At 44.0% G+C, this 18,045-nt stretch overlaps 1 protein-coding gene across 4 annotated transcripts in view; it reads right to left on the bottom strand.

Moving 5' to 3' along the window:
• LOC117775060 (collagen alpha-1(XIX) chain) overlaps positions 1-18,045 on the bottom strand; it is a 101,530-nt gene that overhangs the window by 44,568 nt on the left and 38,917 nt on the right. For all 4 annotated transcript variants that reach the window (XM_034607875.1, XM_034607876.1, XM_034607877.1 and 1 more), the window contains 2 exons: positions 6,493-6,537; positions 4,863-4,898 (listed from right to left, as the gene is read on the bottom strand). In XM_034607875.1, coding sequence (XP_034463766.1) covers positions 4,863-4,898; positions 6,493-6,537 — 81 coding nt within the window. The remainder of the gene's footprint in view (positions 1-4,862; positions 4,899-6,492; positions 6,538-18,045) is intronic.

Genomic DNA, 18,045 nt, shown 5'->3' with positions numbered 1-18,045 from the left:
GGCTGTCCTGCCAGGACCAGCTGCTGTCAAGCAACAGAGGTCACAGACCCAGACTCCATTCCACCACCGCAACACGGAGACAGCAACCGGTCCTGTAACAAACTGAGCCGCTGTCTTCTCCCACAGGCCCCATTAGCAGGTGCTGTCTCCCCCCTTAACTCTCATTAATGATGATTCTATCATCAGACATACGAGCGTCAGCAGAGCGCACACACTGCGTCCAAGGCGATACTGTACAAGACATGGCTAATAAAATCCCATCCCAGCATTGCCAGGGTCCTCATTCATGATGGTTTGAATAACAGCAGTCAGAGCTCTTTTTTCAAAGTCTAAGATTACCATGATTTCACCCATCTCCTGAACATCCTCAAACAGTCAAAGTTTGAGTCCAGTCCAACATCCGCCCACGCCCGGTAGCGCCATGGGAAGCTTCATGCAGCTGCTCAGCCTAGATACCTGGCTCGCTCCTGCCTGTGACACTGACAGTGTGCACTTTGTTGATAATTTCAACCTCTTCTGGAAAGAGGTCACCTCTTTGGTGCAGATGGCCTCTGAGCTGGTGCACAGGTGCTTCCCGGCAATTTGGAATTCAACGCTCTTCATCCCTGCGCTTCCACACACACACACAGACAACTGCTGCCCATCAAAGCCGCATGTCACGTCCAGAGCCGACTTGTCCATCTCATGTGATTAACTGTTTACACTTCATGCTCCCCTCCCAAAACATCCACCTCCGGCTAATCATTAGGGAGCTGTCCCCAAGGCTAGATCCCCTCCCCACGCATCAGCCATCATTAACACTTTGTACCATTTTTCCCCATACAGTTTATTATTAAGCATGTGGCTTCCTGTGCACGTTCAGCTGTGTGCGGCAGCTCAGACCGATGGTGCCTGGACCCCTTGGACTTGGCAGCTCTGATCAATGGTCTATCCCCCTTAGGATGGTGCTTTAGAAAACTTTTTATGTTTCTAACCCAAACTTGGCAGAGGTCTTTGGATTGTAGCCCTTTAATTGAACTATGCCTGACTGATAGCTCTTTTATTTGCACTCCAAGGTCGTCAGGGCATGATGGAGGACTCACTGTGTTTGTTAGGCACTGTTCTCGGAGCTGGACTCTGAGCTCTCTGGGAGTTTTCCCCACTTTGAATTACAGATTCCTAAAGTTGGTCATTTGAATCCGCTTTATTGGATTTTAATCAACCATCCCCCTGGTTTTAACAGTTCTTTAAAAAACTTTCATTGGACAGGTTTTTATTATCAGGTCGGACAGAGTTATTATGGTGGGTGAGTTTAATATTCATGCTGAGGACGTCTCCTGCAGCTTTCCAACTGATTTTCTTAATGTCACTGAGTCGTTTAATTATATTCAACACATATCTGGTTTCCATACATTAATGGACAAACTCTTGCTTTCACACATGGTTCCAATATTGACAATTTCTTCTGGCGAGCTGCTTGTTTCTGATCATAATTGTTTCATTGAAACCTGATTAATATTGATTCTCTTGCATGTTAAAATTTGACAGCATCTGACTCAACACTAGTTTTGTCTTCTGATGGGCAGTTTAATCTTTTCCACTCACATTGCTCCTCTCTTTTGGATAAAGTGGCTCCTATTAAGGTGTAATCCACCCCCTCTGTTATTCATCCCTCTGTTCAAATTAATGTAATTGTTGTTGAGGGCAAAATGAGTGGAAACCCCTCTGTGCTTAATGCTTTATTATAAAACTTTGAATGAGCATTATTTAACATGCAAGGGTTACTTACATGTTTGAGTCTTATTTCCACCAGTTGATGCAAGTCCTGTCAAAACTATCCTGCATCTCCTGATGTGCCTGTCTGATCCAATGAGGACTTCTTTCTTTGTGGATAACATCCGAAATGTCTGAGCAGGCCTTTCTCTCTCTTCTACTCACATTTATTCCAGCCATCAACTTTGGATTCTTTCACATTTCCCTGCAAGACCTCACTGAGCTGCTGGGCAGTATGAGATCCTCCTCCACACCAGCTGGTATTTTACCTCTATCTGTGCTCAAGTCTTTTGGTCCACGCTCTCAATAATACACAGCTGTTGGCAGGTCTTAGTTTACATACGCAGTCGTTCAAACTCTACTGAAACAAGTAAACCTCAGTCTGTCTGTTCCAAATAACTACAGGCCCACATCAGAAAAGTTTGGCAGTTTCTTAAAATGTTTTAACAGTTTACCACCGTCTTGACCACGCAACATTGTAGATACATTTCAGTGTGGTTTCCGAGGCTTGTGCGTGGGTGTCTCAGGGATTTAACTGGACTGTTTTTTTTGGTCTTATTATATTGCTGCTCTGTCCTGTGGTGCACCCCAGGGTTCCATCTTGGGTCCGAGCATATTTGCTTAGGTCACATTATGAACAAACTCAGAGGTATAGCCTATCCCTGTTTTGCTGGAAACTTTCAGTTATATGTCTCCGTTAAGCCTGATAACACTGACACATTATGTTTTGCACTACTCTTGCTGTTAAGGATTGGTTGTCTAAAAACTGTTTCCAGCTTAGCACAGATAAGAGGGAGGTTATGATCACTGCTCCAGATAGAATAGCTCCCAGGGCTGCCCATAGCAATGGGTCCCTTTCCTCAGCTGTACAGTCTAATTTAAGAAATCTGGGTGTTATCTTTGATTAGGCTCAATGAAATCACTGTTGTCTATGTTTTTGTAAAACAGAAATATCACAAAGCACACTTCTGTTGTATCACAACTTGCGCTAGAGAGGATTATTAGAGCTTTTGCGTCCTCCCAGTTGGACTACTGTCGTTCTCTTTTCACTTGTCTTTTCACATTTGTTAATATGCCATTCAGAAAGCTGCTGCTAGACTGTTTCACCAGATCTAGCAGGAGGAAACACATTTTTCACATCGTTCACTAAATTTGCTTCCCATTAGGTTTAGGATCCACTTAAGGTACTTGTTCTCGCAAAGCCTTTCGTGGTCAGACATCTGAGAACATCTGTGACCTTCTCCATCCCTATATCAGCGATAGGTCTTCTGACCATGGCCCACAGGCTGTCCTGTGCACTAGACTGAAAACAAAAAGGTAATCATGCCTTTGAAGCAGTTGCTCCAGCCTCTGTATAACCTTTTAAAAAGCAACTGAAGACCCATCTGTTCAAATTGACCTTTGTCTCAACCTAAGACATCTTGTCCTTGTTCTTTGGAGAGTTTCTTTTAGGGTCTTTAGTTACTTATGTTTTTAGTCTGTTTTTATGAGGTTTTCTTTCACATCTTTGCTGTGATTTATGTGTTTATTGCTGTATTTCTTTTTCATTGTTATTATCGACCCCGTGGCTTTGTGGGCCAATTTTTTTGTGTGAGGCACTTGTGAATTTTATTTCTAAGAAAATTGCTTTATCAAACAAATGTTTTGTTAGAATTATTATTCCTACCTACTAGAGTTTTACCATGAAACAATCATAAGGTTCATTCTGTTACGAGAGGCTCAGAGTAAAACATAAAATGCCCCGTTCTTGGAGATGTAAAATTATATTGAGGTGGTCTAACACACTTTCGAACCACAAATATGTCTTATTAGTGATATCAATATTTCAAATAAAACACTGGCAAAGTGTAAAATATGAGACTTTATATATATATATGGAGCTTTGTTACAGGCTGTACTCTACTTTTCATTATTCTAAATTCAGTTTGTATGCTACAGTGAGCCATGCACACTTTAAATATGAACACTAAGTATTATACAATACAATAACTTTTTGTTACTGCTCTCAGCTATTTCCCTTTCTGCCATGTGAAAGTAATTAATTTCATAACTCAATTTTATAATAAATTTGATACAAGTGTGATGTTAAAGTTAAAACTTAGAAACCAGTCAGAGAAAACCCATGGAACCCTAATCAAGGTAAACCTCATATCCAACTTGACTTTCTAAGACATGGTTATAATACATGATCATTTTTCATCCAAACAAAACCACTGTCCATTTGTTTTGAGGTATAATAAGTGTGACCTCATACAGACGACTTTCTTTTTCAAGGTTGGCCGACTGACACGTCTCCTTCCTCTGGGCGCAGAGAGCAGAAGTAACTCCGCGGTCTAAGCCGACACCCCAGCAAACCTACGCACCTATACATCAAATGAACAGCTGCGGTCGAGAGGTTGTCCACTACACAATCGCCTTCACTCTCAGCACGATCTCTAGTGGGCCGCTGGAGGCTTTGTGGGAGGTGGGTGCTGTGCTGAGGTGGGGCTGGGGTGTGTTAGTGCAAAGGAAGCAGGTAGCTAAGGACACAGTGGGAGGCCCAGTAGAGGTCCGTGTCTCAAAGGCTTATTTTTTTTAAATCACAGCGTACCTCATGTGCCCTTTGGTGAGCTACAGCTCCCCTGGGCTTCATGAAAAGGATTGCAGATGCTTTTTTTTGCCAAAGCAGGGTACGAAATGTCCGTCTGTCTGTTTGGAGAATGAGCAAAGGGTCACGCTGTGCCGCGCCGCGGGAGGCGCGGGCTGGGATCGGCTCTTTAACTTGCTCAGTAGATACCGTTACAATTGAATGAGAGGTGCCATTTCCAGTGTGGGAGTTCTGGTCTTGAATACAAACACAGAAAATGCCAGTCAAGATCTAAAGAGGGTCTGCGTCTGGTCACTCATATGTCTGACTGTCCACGCATTCCGTCAATTCCGTCTTTACACAGGCAACACTCCTTATTAAACTCCTCCTCTACTCGGAGCACTGCTACGATACATCTTACCTCTCCACCCTGTCTGGAAGTGAACGTACGGGCCGGTTTATCAAACAGGGCGACAGCTGAAGTCTACCTCAAATGCCAACTGTCGGTGTTTTGTTTTGAGATGGATAATGTTTTGATAGATACCTTGATACTTGCTCCTTCAGACGTTCCTGAGGGACCCTGCAATTACAAAGAACATTCATTTCACACGGAGAACAAAAAGGAGTTCATGTGACAAAGACAATCGAATATAGTAATATGAAGAGTGTATAAACTTGTTTTTATATTATCGTCATCACCCTCATTTAAACTGACAGGGTAACTCCAAAATGATTTCCTTTTTTATATTCAAGGCCTCTTGCACCAATGTGAGCTCCCATAAAAGACGTGGCTGACCCCGCAGCAGGCTGTAGATAATCGTGTGTGCCTTTCACAGACTCCCGTTGCTGTTGTGCAATGCTAATTTGACTCTGAGAGATAACCGCTGACCCCCCCTTCAACCGCGAGCTCTGCCCTGCTGCCAACGGACAAGAGAGAGTGATGCCCTGGTGTGTGTTTTGAATGGATGATTCTGCCCCTAAGATCTACCTCAGCAAAACGGGTGATTCATAAATGCCAATACCAGGAGATGGAGCAGAAGCTGCCACATGCTAAGGTTATCATCAGGACACTGCCATTTAGAAATGTCACACTTTCTTCCATCCTGTCTTTTTTTTCGTTTCCCCCACGACTTTGTGTACCACAACTTTGTGAGTTATTAAGGAGGCAGGAGAGCGCGTGTCGAGACGTGTGGGAGAGTTTTAACAGTGGGTAATTCAATAATACTAAAGATAATTGGAGCAACTGCACAAGTGACAGAATCGAAAAGCGAAACCTTCCTGGATTTCTGGCGGAAATAAAAATAAGACAAAACCTATGTCATGATCAAGAGTGTCAACGGGGCAATAGTGCATGAAAATAATTGGATGCCCGGAGCATCTGTACATGATGCGAAAGCGCTCCTTGTTTGTGCTGACATCCCAGCAGTTAAGAGACAAGCTGTCTCCTTTAATGCATGGTGGTGTTGCTGCACTTCAGTGTGTGGATCACTACACAAACGGTGTCTGGGATCGGTCTGAACGCCCGAGGAAACAAGCATAACTCAAAGAGTCAATAGGCCTTATAGGCAGACGTGTCCTCCTCATCAATACACGCTGTCTCGTGTGCTGCTGTAATATAACCCTTATGGTTTCGTGCTAATAATGTAACCTGCTCGCAGCCGTGTGGGAGAACAGGAGAACATTGTAGACGGATCAAAACAACCTAAGCATGACATTAATGCACAAACTTTTATGATATTATAATTATTACTTTTTATATTATGCGTGTGCACATTTGCATTGTGCACACGAGCCTAGTGACAAGTCTGGCCCCTAACAAAGTGGAGGGCAGCTGGTCAATCAGAGCAGAGGGGGGGGCCCTTAGAGAGACAGGATGAAAAACTAAGTGTTTTTGAAAAGAGGAGCTGCAGCGATGGACAGTGTGAGGACAGTGATGTGTTTTCTGATTATTAGAGCATGTCAACCTTTTCAAGTAGCAACCAGAATGAAAGCGATCAACCTGAGCATAACGTGTCTCTGTCTCCTTTAAACCCATGACTAAGAGCTTGTATTAAATGCGTTTAACGAGCTACATATAAAATAAATGAAGGACTTCATACCTTTACTAAATTTTAAAGAGTAAAGCAAAATATGTGTACAGTTAAGTACATGTGTGCAGTCTGTGTATCACTTACAGTCAGGCCTTTGGATCCAGGCTCCCCAGTCTTTCCTCTCCGTCCCTATTGAAAGTACAAATAGAAAAAGGGGTGTGAGCTCAGTGAGTGAAGATGCAACAACAGGTGTTGCTGGGCATACACACTGCCGGCAATTAAGACTAGACAGCAACTCTCTAATTTGCTTTTAATTAACGACAAGAAAACAGCTTAATTGCTGCACCCCGTGTGGCCCACTACTCTTTGTTCCTTCCTCTGGCTTACTGCCTCCTCTCCAGCTGCGCGAGTCCCTCGGTGCATCAATCAACCCCCGAAGAGAACGTGCAGGAGCAAACAGGCCGAGCCGGGCGGCGCTGTCCGGCACTGGAAAAAGGAGGTCAGAGCGAAAAGCAACCATTTTGCTTGGAGTCTTTCCCTTTTTTGTGAATTACAAAAAAATGCCTTCGTGCTTGGAAGTCTTGAGAAGCTGACATTGTAATGCTATCTGAGTCAAACCACAGTTGGTATAATTTACACCGAGAGGGTTTAAGTTCGCGTGAGAGAAGGGGATAAAGCTCTGCAGCCATCCTCTAAACTGGCAGGGCACCACTGGCTCTGCGTTATGAGAAGTGTCTGGAATTAGCGGGCTCTCACACATGCAGGACGGATGTTAGAATCAACTCAATTAGGGGATGATAATACTCTGGCTAATATCAATTCACTGTACAGCAGCGTAATCGACAGCAGTGTGAGACAACGCAGATAGCATTAAGGCTTTATATGATTACCGCCTTCCAATGGGAGTTTCATCATCTGGCACACTTGCTGAATGGAAAGAGAGTGTATTTCTCTCCTACTGTATGTGTCAGTAGGAAAAAAACACGTCCATACTCCGCTGAGTTAGTGGCTGCGTAGATTTGTGAAGATGGAAGGATCCCTGGCTGCTGAACAAATCAACCGAGCAGTGCCCTCTTCCCACCGACACTCCGTGTACGCAGATTTTGATTAACTGGGTCGAATTCGACGTGTACAGTACGTCTGCCTGCAACAAAGACAAAGGAAGCAACGGAGCTGAGGAACCACCGCTTTTAATCATCTGTTTGCACGTGCGCTCAAGTTTCTGCGCCACGCTCGTTTCTCTGTTTGTAGTCCACGGAGAAGCCAGGTATAGTACATATTAACCCTAATAATTGCACAATGGAACCAGTTTCTGCCTTCCCTTGGGAATTGTGCGCCTTCCTGTGTTCAGGCTGTTTGATGTAGCAGCACAGCCTTGGCCGGCATCTTTTGATCATCTGTGTTAATGTTGCTCTGAGTTGCTACACGTGCTTCAGCGGGAGCATGAACGAGCGCCATGCGGAGGAGAGCTGGGAGACGGTTAAATTGCGCCGACGTGCAGGAGCGGCACCTTTCAACCTGAAAATATTTTCCCGACATTATGCTCCATTGCAATGGCCTCTTTGAAATCTAACAGGGGTTGATTGAAATGAGCATTCAGAGTGGCAGCCAAAGTATTCAATAAGCACTCATGCGCCAGGGGGCCATATGTAGATTCAAAACACATTGCGTTTGTGTAAAAGGTCCATTTCGAACAAACAAAGACGGCGATTCGCGGGGGTTGATGGTGTGATAGTTTTTTTTTCTTTTCACTGATAATGAATAGACTGAAAGCGAATCATTGCCATGTTTGCGAAAAGATCAGAGTGTTTGTTCTAGCCTTAGCCCCTGCTGCCGTTCCTTTCTCCCCCTGAACTCCACAACAAAAGCAGATTACATAGATAAGTAATTTGGCTTATGAATATTTCATACGCTATTATTCCAAACAGGCGATGAATTATGCAGTTTTTTTTTAAAAATCATTTCTCCACATTTGCCATTATATCTCTTTGTATCTCCAAAGTGCAGACTAATGTCACACTCTAAATCTCAATTCTCAACCAAACAATGATGTGGGTCTAAAGTCCATATTATTAAACCTATAGGCCTGCACCCTATTTGCACAACTACACAAAAGTTTGAATGGTTCATAAAATGGTTTTTAATTTATGATTTTGCTTCTGACTTTAATTCCACATTTGAAAAGTCACACCGCATTCGTACTGACTTTCCAGTTTATTAGGTACACCTACAGAAAACCAATGCATTGTAACATAATGACCCTGCTATTAATTCTATGATCATTTCTACCTTTATATTAGCGCTTCTAAGGTGTTAATCAACTATAGCTTGTGGTGCATTGAATTGCATTACACCAAGAGGTGATTCAAATATTTAATTCCCATCTTCAGGAGCTCAATCGTTTTAATGCAAAAAGCAATACATGAAAAAGGACCACAGTTTGTGACCTTGGGGTTTAGACTGATACTTTTCTGTCCTGTGGCCCCTCTGGTTAGCGTGCCATCAACAAATCTGCACACAGTGACAAGAAATAATTAGTCCACAGCGCAGCCTGTCATCACCGTTTGCAGTAAGTTGACTCTCCAAACTGAAACACCTGTCAGAGATAAGTCGCCTTGAAGGGACGCGGCGGCTCTGGACTTCCGAGATAATCAAGATGCCAGCAAACGCCGTGGAGCCCACGAGCAGCCGAGTGCTAAAGCAACAGATGCTCAGCTGCTGAAGTTTAACATTTAGAACTATTTTGTGAAGTTTGAAGAATGAACTCAGGGTTTTAAATTGAATTCTGTGTTAATGCCATTTCAGTGATTTCATCACTTCTAAATGTCATGTCTGGACCTCCTACATTTTTATAAAAGAACTGAAGGGACATTTTTCGACTGAGGTCATTTCATAATTATGTTCTGTCACGTTAGAGCTTTTTTTCTTTGTTTGCTTTAAATGCAGTGTATTGGTTCGTTGTCATAGCAGAAAACAATAAACGCTTATGGGCAAAACAAGAATTTTTCCAGGCATATTGTTATTAGTGGCAAGTTTTAACTTTGTAAATATCTCTTTTTGGTCTTCATTGTAGATTTATCCAGGCAAAAACATATGTTCATATTCAGAACATTAAGATTGATGCCAGAAGGAAGGTAGAAAAGCTCAAAGCAACAGGGGGGAACAGGAAACTCAACCTGACAATTTCATCTTCAGGAAGTGAGAAGTTGTTTTGCTCGATGAATTTACTGAGAGTGTGAGCGAGTGCAGCCTGTAGTTGGACTTGGGCCATTAGTTAAATGGCTATTTTGCTCTGAAATATTCAAGCCACTCTCAAACTTAACACCACCTATGTATGCCAAAATGCCACAGTAAAATATGAGCAGACAGCAGTGCCAGTAAATCTTTTCTTTCAGCTAAGCCAACCTTAACTTCCTCATTTCCCTTTCTGCCCCTCCGCCTCTCGTTCATCTCTCCCTTTTGTGTACAATATCATAATTATATTACTCACATCCCTCTCTCCTTCCTTCTCCTGTTTTTCTTGTCATCTCTCCTTCCTTCTCCTGTCTCCTGTCACTCGCCCCATTTCTCCCTCACCCAACTTCCAGCGCTTGTTGGATCACCCTGGCAATCTCTTGTTGCTATGCAACGCTCAGTGTCCTATAAATTTGACAACATCCTTGATTATTATTTGAGCGCTGCAGTGTGAAGCCCTCCTTCAGGTCATTGCAGCAGATTAGAGGGAGGGAGCGAGGGAAGAAAGTAAAGGAAGGAAATGAGGGATGGGAGGAAGGGAAGGAGGCAGATGAATGGATTGAGGAGGGGAGGAAAGAAAAGGAAGTGGGAGTGAAAGATGAATTAACCTCTTGAGTATATGAAAGATGCGCCGGTGCGACTCAACACTCACACAGATCATATTTATCTGTTCCTCCCTTTTAAAACCTGCAAACCATATAACACAAGTGTGAAACTCCACATTAACTACTAATTCAATAATCGTGCTAGTAAAGCTCGAGAGGGGAGACTTCTGAGCTGGGTAAAGGAGGAGGCCTCAGTTAGACTGACAGCGTATTCTGAACCCCTGACTTAATCCGCTCGGATCCAGGCCCAACTCGATTGGCTTCAACTCCTCACACGAGTTGTAAAGAGTAAAAAAGGAAAGCACCGACATGAGGCTCCGGCTCAGTCCTGCAGCACAAGCCCCAATCTGAGAGCAGAGTCAACAGCGACAGGGACACACAGCAGAAGCACTCGTATATGATGACTCCATAATCCTTATCCCTAATGTCAACATGTTCTCCGAGACATTCTATGTCTGACTATATGCCCCAACTGGGATAACACGGTGGCGCAAAACGGAAGGGAGAGGGTTTTGTATTTTTAGCGGTAAAGCAGATATACCATCAGAAAGCCGTGTAATCCACCTGACGGATGCCCCTGTCGAGAGGGGTCAGTAGATAATATGCAGGAGCTTTGAAATGAACATCGCGGCAGGCAGCTCCAACCTGACACACAACACAGTGAGGACAAAAATGATGGGCAACATTTTCCCCTTTTATATGCAGGGAGCGCAACCAGGCAGTAAATCAATCTCAACTCATTTTAACATTTTACATTTCAATTGTAATATCTCATCTTTGATTTTTGCCAGTTTGCCTGTGAAAAGATAAAGGCCACCGGAGCTCTCAAAAGTGATCATCTCTTTTTCTAGATAGATTCATTCTCTACGACATTATAAATCCATCCTGAGTTTACTTGTGCTCTTGCAGGAGCCCCTTTGTGACCATTAGGAGGTTTTTATGGTGTTCCTGAAGTGCAAATCGTGACAAGAAAACAATGAGAAATCACAAAAGACACTGTTACATAATATGTTAGAAACCCAAAAGGCAAATACACACACCCGAGGGCAAAGGCGAAATCCCAACGTCTAATAAGAAGACACATCAACTAACAAAACACAAACAGAAAACACGTCGTCACAAAACACAACATCAAATACTAAGACAAGTCAATTACCAAAGTATTACGGAAAATACTAAAACGGCAAAACACAAAATGCATTTTGTCAGCATTTCTTCGTCAGGATGTTATCATGTTTTTTTCAATTTGCCGTTCGCTTTTGTGATTTGTTGGTGTGTGATTCTTTTTTTCCCCCATTGTGAAATTTCTGTTGTGATTTGCACTACAGGGCCACTGTGGGTTTTGGCCTTGACCTGCTTCTCCCATTTACTTACAAACTTTACACTTACATACACACACGACTGTACATGTCTGACCAGCTTTTAACCAGCAACCTTTACACCGCTTTCTGTTTCATCTGCCTGACTCTGTGTGTGACACTGAAGTTTCACATCCTGAAGGGGAAACTATCTGACATTAGCGAGCCAAGTCGGTCTGCGACAATGTTATGTAGCTCACGGGAGAGATGACCTTTTCTTGACTGAAAAACTCACATGCCACTCCCACTCTTTCTGCATGAGCTGAGTCCCGTCTGCCTCTGGGGACATGTACTCAGGCCACCTGAGCCTATTGTCTCGCTGCTGCGCCGGGGCTTAACTGGAACTGACGAATGTGGCTCGTGAGCAGCAGCTGTATTTACATGGCAAACACATGTGTGTACAAAACAGTGAAGATGATAAAGCCCCACATCATATCCTCATGTCGTTTGACGAAGCGTGGAACGAAGAGAGGGACGCTGACTCCAAACAGCACATGGACGAGCGGGCACATGCTTCGTGCACAAACAGAAACCAGAGCTGTCGCCATATCAACTCCCCAGTGAAAATGCTTATCTGCTCCTGGCCTGTGAAAGATGGGGGGGGGGGAAAGGGACTGACACACACAACCGGATGCATTTTATCCTCCCCAGTCCCTCAGGAACACTTAACTGCATCCAGATACAGACAAGTTGCAGACAATTACATCTAACTGCCAACGGAAAGCTAATTTATTCTGTAATTAAATCTGAAATGTCATCCTCTCCCCTTGCAAGTACTGTATTTTTCTGAATTCTCATTTAAAAAATTGTACCATTGAACCATAAGATTCAGCAAGAGCAAGAAAAACACTGAATCGAGTATTAACAGAGGATCTCTGAAAAAAACAAAAGCGTTGGCAGCACCCTCTGGAGTGTTAAACTGTGTTTAGCTCAGCAATGTGACTAATTATTAACTAATATGCTGGGAATAAATGACATTAGAAACACTGCAATGACAAATCCTCTGGAAGGGGGAAGATGTCTTTTTTCCAAATACAGTTAAATACATGAATATGTTGATGCCAATTCTACAGGATGCTTGTTTGCACTGATTCTGTATGTTATGAGAAACAAAGCATCACACTTCCTCAGTTTGTAGTACTCACATACACAACCTTAGCCAAACTGCTTCTGGGAGCAAGCTTACACATTTCAAGAATCAGCTGGTGAAAGGGACAAATATCCAGAGGATTCTCTGGTTTATGGTGAACATCAATCTTCCTGCTTGTTTGAAATGTCACGAAAACACAGAGCAGAGACCACAGCATCACCTGCTTCTGATTAAGGATCCAATTAGGGACCGATTCCCGGCTTCTGACTGCCCCTTGCTGGATGCCATCTTAGGACACATGCACCCGCTCAGAAAATGCCTGGGCACTGGAGCTTGCAGAGATCCCTTGCACTTGGTGAAAGCCTCAATAAAATAGGATTTGTTCCAGTTGTTTACTGAGGGTTAAGAGGAGCGGCCGGGGCAGGAAGAGAACGGCAAAGCCGACAGCTGCCTGGCAGGGGCTCAAATGCAGCTTAGCATTTTTCACCATTCTGACTGGCACACAATGCTCCCTTTAACTCGCAGCCATCTAAATATTCAGGGACGTATAAAGAGATGGCTGACACTGCAGCCGACTTAAGACACAGCTCAGCTGGCCAAGATTGCACCTATAGTCTCTTGGCTAAATCTTTCCATGAAGGCTTTCCTCACAGAGGCTCAATCATGGACCCCATGTACGTGAATGGCAATTTGCACATGTGCCACTAGATGGCAAACTAGCTTCATGACAAATTTTGTACATGGCAGGGAGACAGAGCCAAGGAGGACAGTCTCAGCTTTCTGTGAGCGCGGATGGATGTCCTCAATGCATGAATATATGATGTGTGTTGGGTAACATCCCTAATTAAGCAGTCTGGCAATTAGGCATAGAATACCGTAAAGGAAATGTTTCTGTAGAGGGCTTAGAACGATGAGAGGAGGAAACAGACGAGAGGGGAAGCTGCAGAAGAGCGAGAGGGAGATTGACAATAATTTTCATACCGCATTATGCCTCTTTTCAACTGTCACACAATGGAAAAGGGACACAGGTGGCATAACAAGGGTACCCAGTCGCAGAGCGCAGCAGATCATCGGGTAGAATAAGCATTCTAGAAATATTTCAGCAAACACCCAGCTCCTCACTCCTGCACGGTATGCAAACACTAGAGCCAAAGGCAAACACAGGAAATACAGACAGTGGATGTCTGTGGAAACTAAGCCAAGGCAGTCCCGAGGGGAGCTCCGAACATCTCTTTACAACAACCTCGTCTCCACCACATCTTCAGCGACGAGTTTTAAGAGCTCATTGACTTTAACAACTCCTAAGGAGAGGGAAGAGGGCTGACAATATTATCGGGATTTGCATTTTTATGCGGTGAGGATGATAAATCTGTATTAAACTATGAGCTTTATTCCCACCGATCAGCTGAATGTCTGTGCAGTGTGTCCACGCAAGCTGGGAGTCTATCGCGTTGGCTCCTCCCTAACATTGCCTCTTGAATGTTCTCATCTCCTAATGGATGCTGTTATTAGTCTTGGCTCTTAGGAATTTCACAGTCTCATCTGGACTTTTTGGCCGTATTATTCACCCGCGGCAGATTGCTCCCATCCTATGTTTACAGATACTGAGTGTTTCATTAATGCATTATCCCACAAGTGAATAGGGGAGGCTGGAAATCCACTTTGAATAAACCCTGGTTCATTTTACAAACCAAATATTTGAGGTCAAAGAGAATACACTGAGCAAAGAACCACAGGGCGCTCACTCGGGGTACTGCAGAGCCCTGGGCGAGTCTTATGCTTCATATCATTCACCACGCATTACAGATTACACCGAGGTCCCACACACTACCATCTGTATAATATCAGGCTAGTGTGAATGCGCTGCTCGCTGGCATGCCATTAAAGTGGACACAGATGAATGTATCTAAATTGGTTGCAGGCAGGATGAGTGTGGAGAATCAGAATATGGATGGCAGCCTGTAACTGTGTGCTGTAAGGGATGCAAGGGATGCTTCCTCCCACTACCACGCCTCTGTGTTCTGCAGTGTTCAGGGCTACATCTCCCCCCCCCCCCAACAAGTCTCTCTCCTCCCGCAGCCTGAGCTCTCCATGTCCTCCTCTCTTCACCTTGGCCGAGGAAACGGCAGACATGGAGTCACAGTTTCAATCCGAGTATCCTGGATCCGAAATGGCCTTTTAAAGGCTGCGTCTCTCAAACTTGGCCTCCTCTTTAGAGTAACCTAAAATGCCCGGAGAGTGTCTTTGGACATTACCAGACTCCGTGGAGCCAAAGAACTCTCATTGTTTGAATGACTAAAGCCGTGGCGTGGACTATGACTCCTGGGGCAGTCACAGGGGCCAGTCACCTCCTGTCCAGTGACATACCTCAGAGAGTTGAGTGAATTCAGTTCAGCTGACCCCATCTGACACATGACACTCCATTAGTGTTGGCATGACCCCGGCAGACATTGAAACAACACGGGAAAATGCTGGCGAGGTATTAGACACAGGCCGTCGGGTTGCCGGGCCCTGATGTATTTGGACACTGGGGCGGCGGGGACGCGCATTTCTCCTGCAGTGTCCCCGCTGCGCCACACAGCTCTGTCTTCGCCGAGAAAGTTAAGTCGTAAATGTGTGAACGAGGGCCACGCTCTGGCCGACTGCAGCAAGCATATCAAATGCTCACAGGATGTGTTGACCTACATTACCCCTTGTTGAACATAAGCTTTCCACTTGTATACATATGCGCGCGTACGCACACAAACATACAGCACGCACGCAACGACTCGAAACAAGCAACGGGCAATCAAAGTGGCGGCCGTCTCAAAGTCTTGCCCCCTGTATTCGTCCCTGTAATTAATTGGCCAATTAATGTGTGTTTATTCTGGACACCCGTTGATGTCACCATACCGGGGGCGCTCTGGGAAAGACGGGAGTCCGACAAATAAATCAAAGCTCTGTGCAACTGTCCTTGCGTGTGCCAAACACTTCCCCCTGTAACCCTCCTCTTCCCCAACTGGGCCCAAATGTGAGACCTTCTCGTCGCCAATCAGGTCAAATCTTTGTTTCATCCTCCCTCCCAATGCACTTGACATTGACAAGATTAATTGCCTGGTGCACTGGGCAAACGTGTTGCCTCCTGGTGTAATACAGGTGTCAAAAGCGCGGCCCTCCGGATTTTCTCAATATGAACTTGGGCAGAGAGCTGAGAATAACCTATCGCGTCCTGCGAAACAAAGGGTTAACGAATCCTCCCCCCCCCACTTGTAAAGCCACGCAGGGTGTAAATCTTGCCATAAAATCTCAGCTGTGAGCCCTGCTGACCTATAAATTCTTCCCTCGGTGTTACTTTGCCATTGAGCTTCAGTGAGCGAGCAGGCCAGAACTGAAATATGTACATTACGCTACTGTATTTAAATACTCTTTTTAATAACACGGACCAACAATGATCACCAACTGTGTCTCAACGGTTCGATATATCATTTCAGTTGTTTAATAAGTGCTCTCTGTGTGTGTAGTATGTTATATTGTGTTACTCTTAATGTGACAAAGACATATACACAATAAAGTGACTCAAGAGATGCCAGAATACAGTTTTTTCATTATAATACATTTATGATAATTTGACCTGTTTATCTTCATCATTAATGAGGATATTCATTCTAAAATATGTCACTTCTGCCACTAGAGGTGTCTCAATCAAAAGAAGAACAAAAGACCTAGTTTGGTGATGTTCTGAAGCCGCGTGGGACAATGGGACTTGTTGTAATCGCCACCATTGCAGATGAAAATGTACCTGACATGACTCAGGCCCAAATCTTCAACAAATATTGAGCAAATAATATTGCTTTATTCACGTAATGCAGCAAATGGCGAAGAATCGTCGTGATCCATTACATACAGAGGAAAGAAAAATATAACTGACTGTGTTTTTCCATCATCATACCATCATTGCCCTGGAAATTATAGCAGTTACGAATTTAAAGGCCACCAAAATGAAACGTCCCCTTATTTTGACAGAAATTGTGGATTTCTCTGGTTTTTACATTGTAAGGAACATTTTGGATAAGTACACAAGTCAACAAAATGTATAACATAGGTCTAGTCATTTTAGAAATATGTATCTTTAAGATGTCAAAGTTTTGACCGGATAACATTAATTATGCGTTCCAGGATGATGTGGACATGAAATAGAAATCAGCCATCATTCATGTTTTTTTTTTATTTACAAGCCCAAATATCTACTGTGAGAAAGGCCTGTGTACTTAGCTGGACGATAAAAAGCATCACTCCAATCCTAAAGCTGCAGTGTTTTCATGCATTTACTGTATCACCCAAATCAGCGGCAGCCTCCCATGGAGAACTTCTGGCAGGAAGGCTGCTATTCTCACCGGGGACTCGTTACTTAATAATCTCGCCCAGCAGGTGCTCTGCTAGAGGTCAACCGCCTGTTACAGTTGTATTGCCGTACATGTCTGCCTCCACCTATGGAGCAGGAAACCGCTGCCAAAAGCTCCGGTCCCTGCAAAACGGAACCATCACTCCTCCCCTATCACTGTCACTGGCTGTTTTGTGTCTCTGCAGACACACAGACGGATCAAAATGAACCCGAGCCAAGTCCATCTGATATAATATGAATATTATATATATATTGTGGTAGCTCATTTATCTCAAAACAACATTTGCTTGGCCCCGTGGAGGAGAGGCATCTGAATTCCAGTTCCAGCATGCATTTGGTTTCCAGAGAACAGCATACGCTTTCAAGCTAAATTAGGTTAAATGACAAAAGCCATTAACTGTGCAATGGAGATTACGTAGATTTAGTTTTAGAGTAGATGAATGCTAATGTATCTAATCTGACACTAATGTTCTGTCCTCAGTGCACCTGTCTAAAGCCAACCAGTTCCAGTTGGATAGTGGTGCCCAGTCAAACGGCTAAATGGCCACACACGTTTAGTCATTTAAACGGGATGAAGCCAAGCACACAGAAATGTATATTGCACCGAGAGGTTGGCGGAAGAGAAAATGACTGGGGTGAGATTACATAGTTGTTCACTTGTCTGAGAGAGAACAGTTGACCGGTAGTTTAGCACCCGGAGGACAGACAACCACTGAGACATGTGTCAGAGCAAGGGTAAAGGAGGACGATATGGAAAAGGAAAATGCCTGTGCCTTCGGTCAGGACGTACAGACAGCTGTCTCAGTCTTTCAGCACGGGGCATGAATGGAAAATGTAAACACCACTATTGCTCCCAAAAGACAGAGAATACCTCCCTCTCCTTTGGAAACGTGGGCCCGTCCAGTTGCCAAGCGGAAAAAAAAGACAGATGATCCTCTCCGCTGTTTTGACAGATTATTTCCATTCCGCTTTAAAGTGTCCGGGGCAGCTGTTGCTGATGTTGGTTTCGTTGTTTCAAAAAGTTTTTTC

This window comes from Hippoglossus hippoglossus, chromosome 15 (assembly GCF_009819705.1).
Source record: "Hippoglossus hippoglossus isolate fHipHip1 chromosome 15, fHipHip1.pri, whole genome shotgun sequence".
NCBI lineage: Eukaryota > Metazoa > Chordata > Actinopteri > Pleuronectiformes > Pleuronectidae > Hippoglossus > Hippoglossus hippoglossus.
The sequence above is the reverse complement of the archived record's forward strand: the minus strand, read 5'-3'. Positions and strand labels throughout refer to the sequence as shown.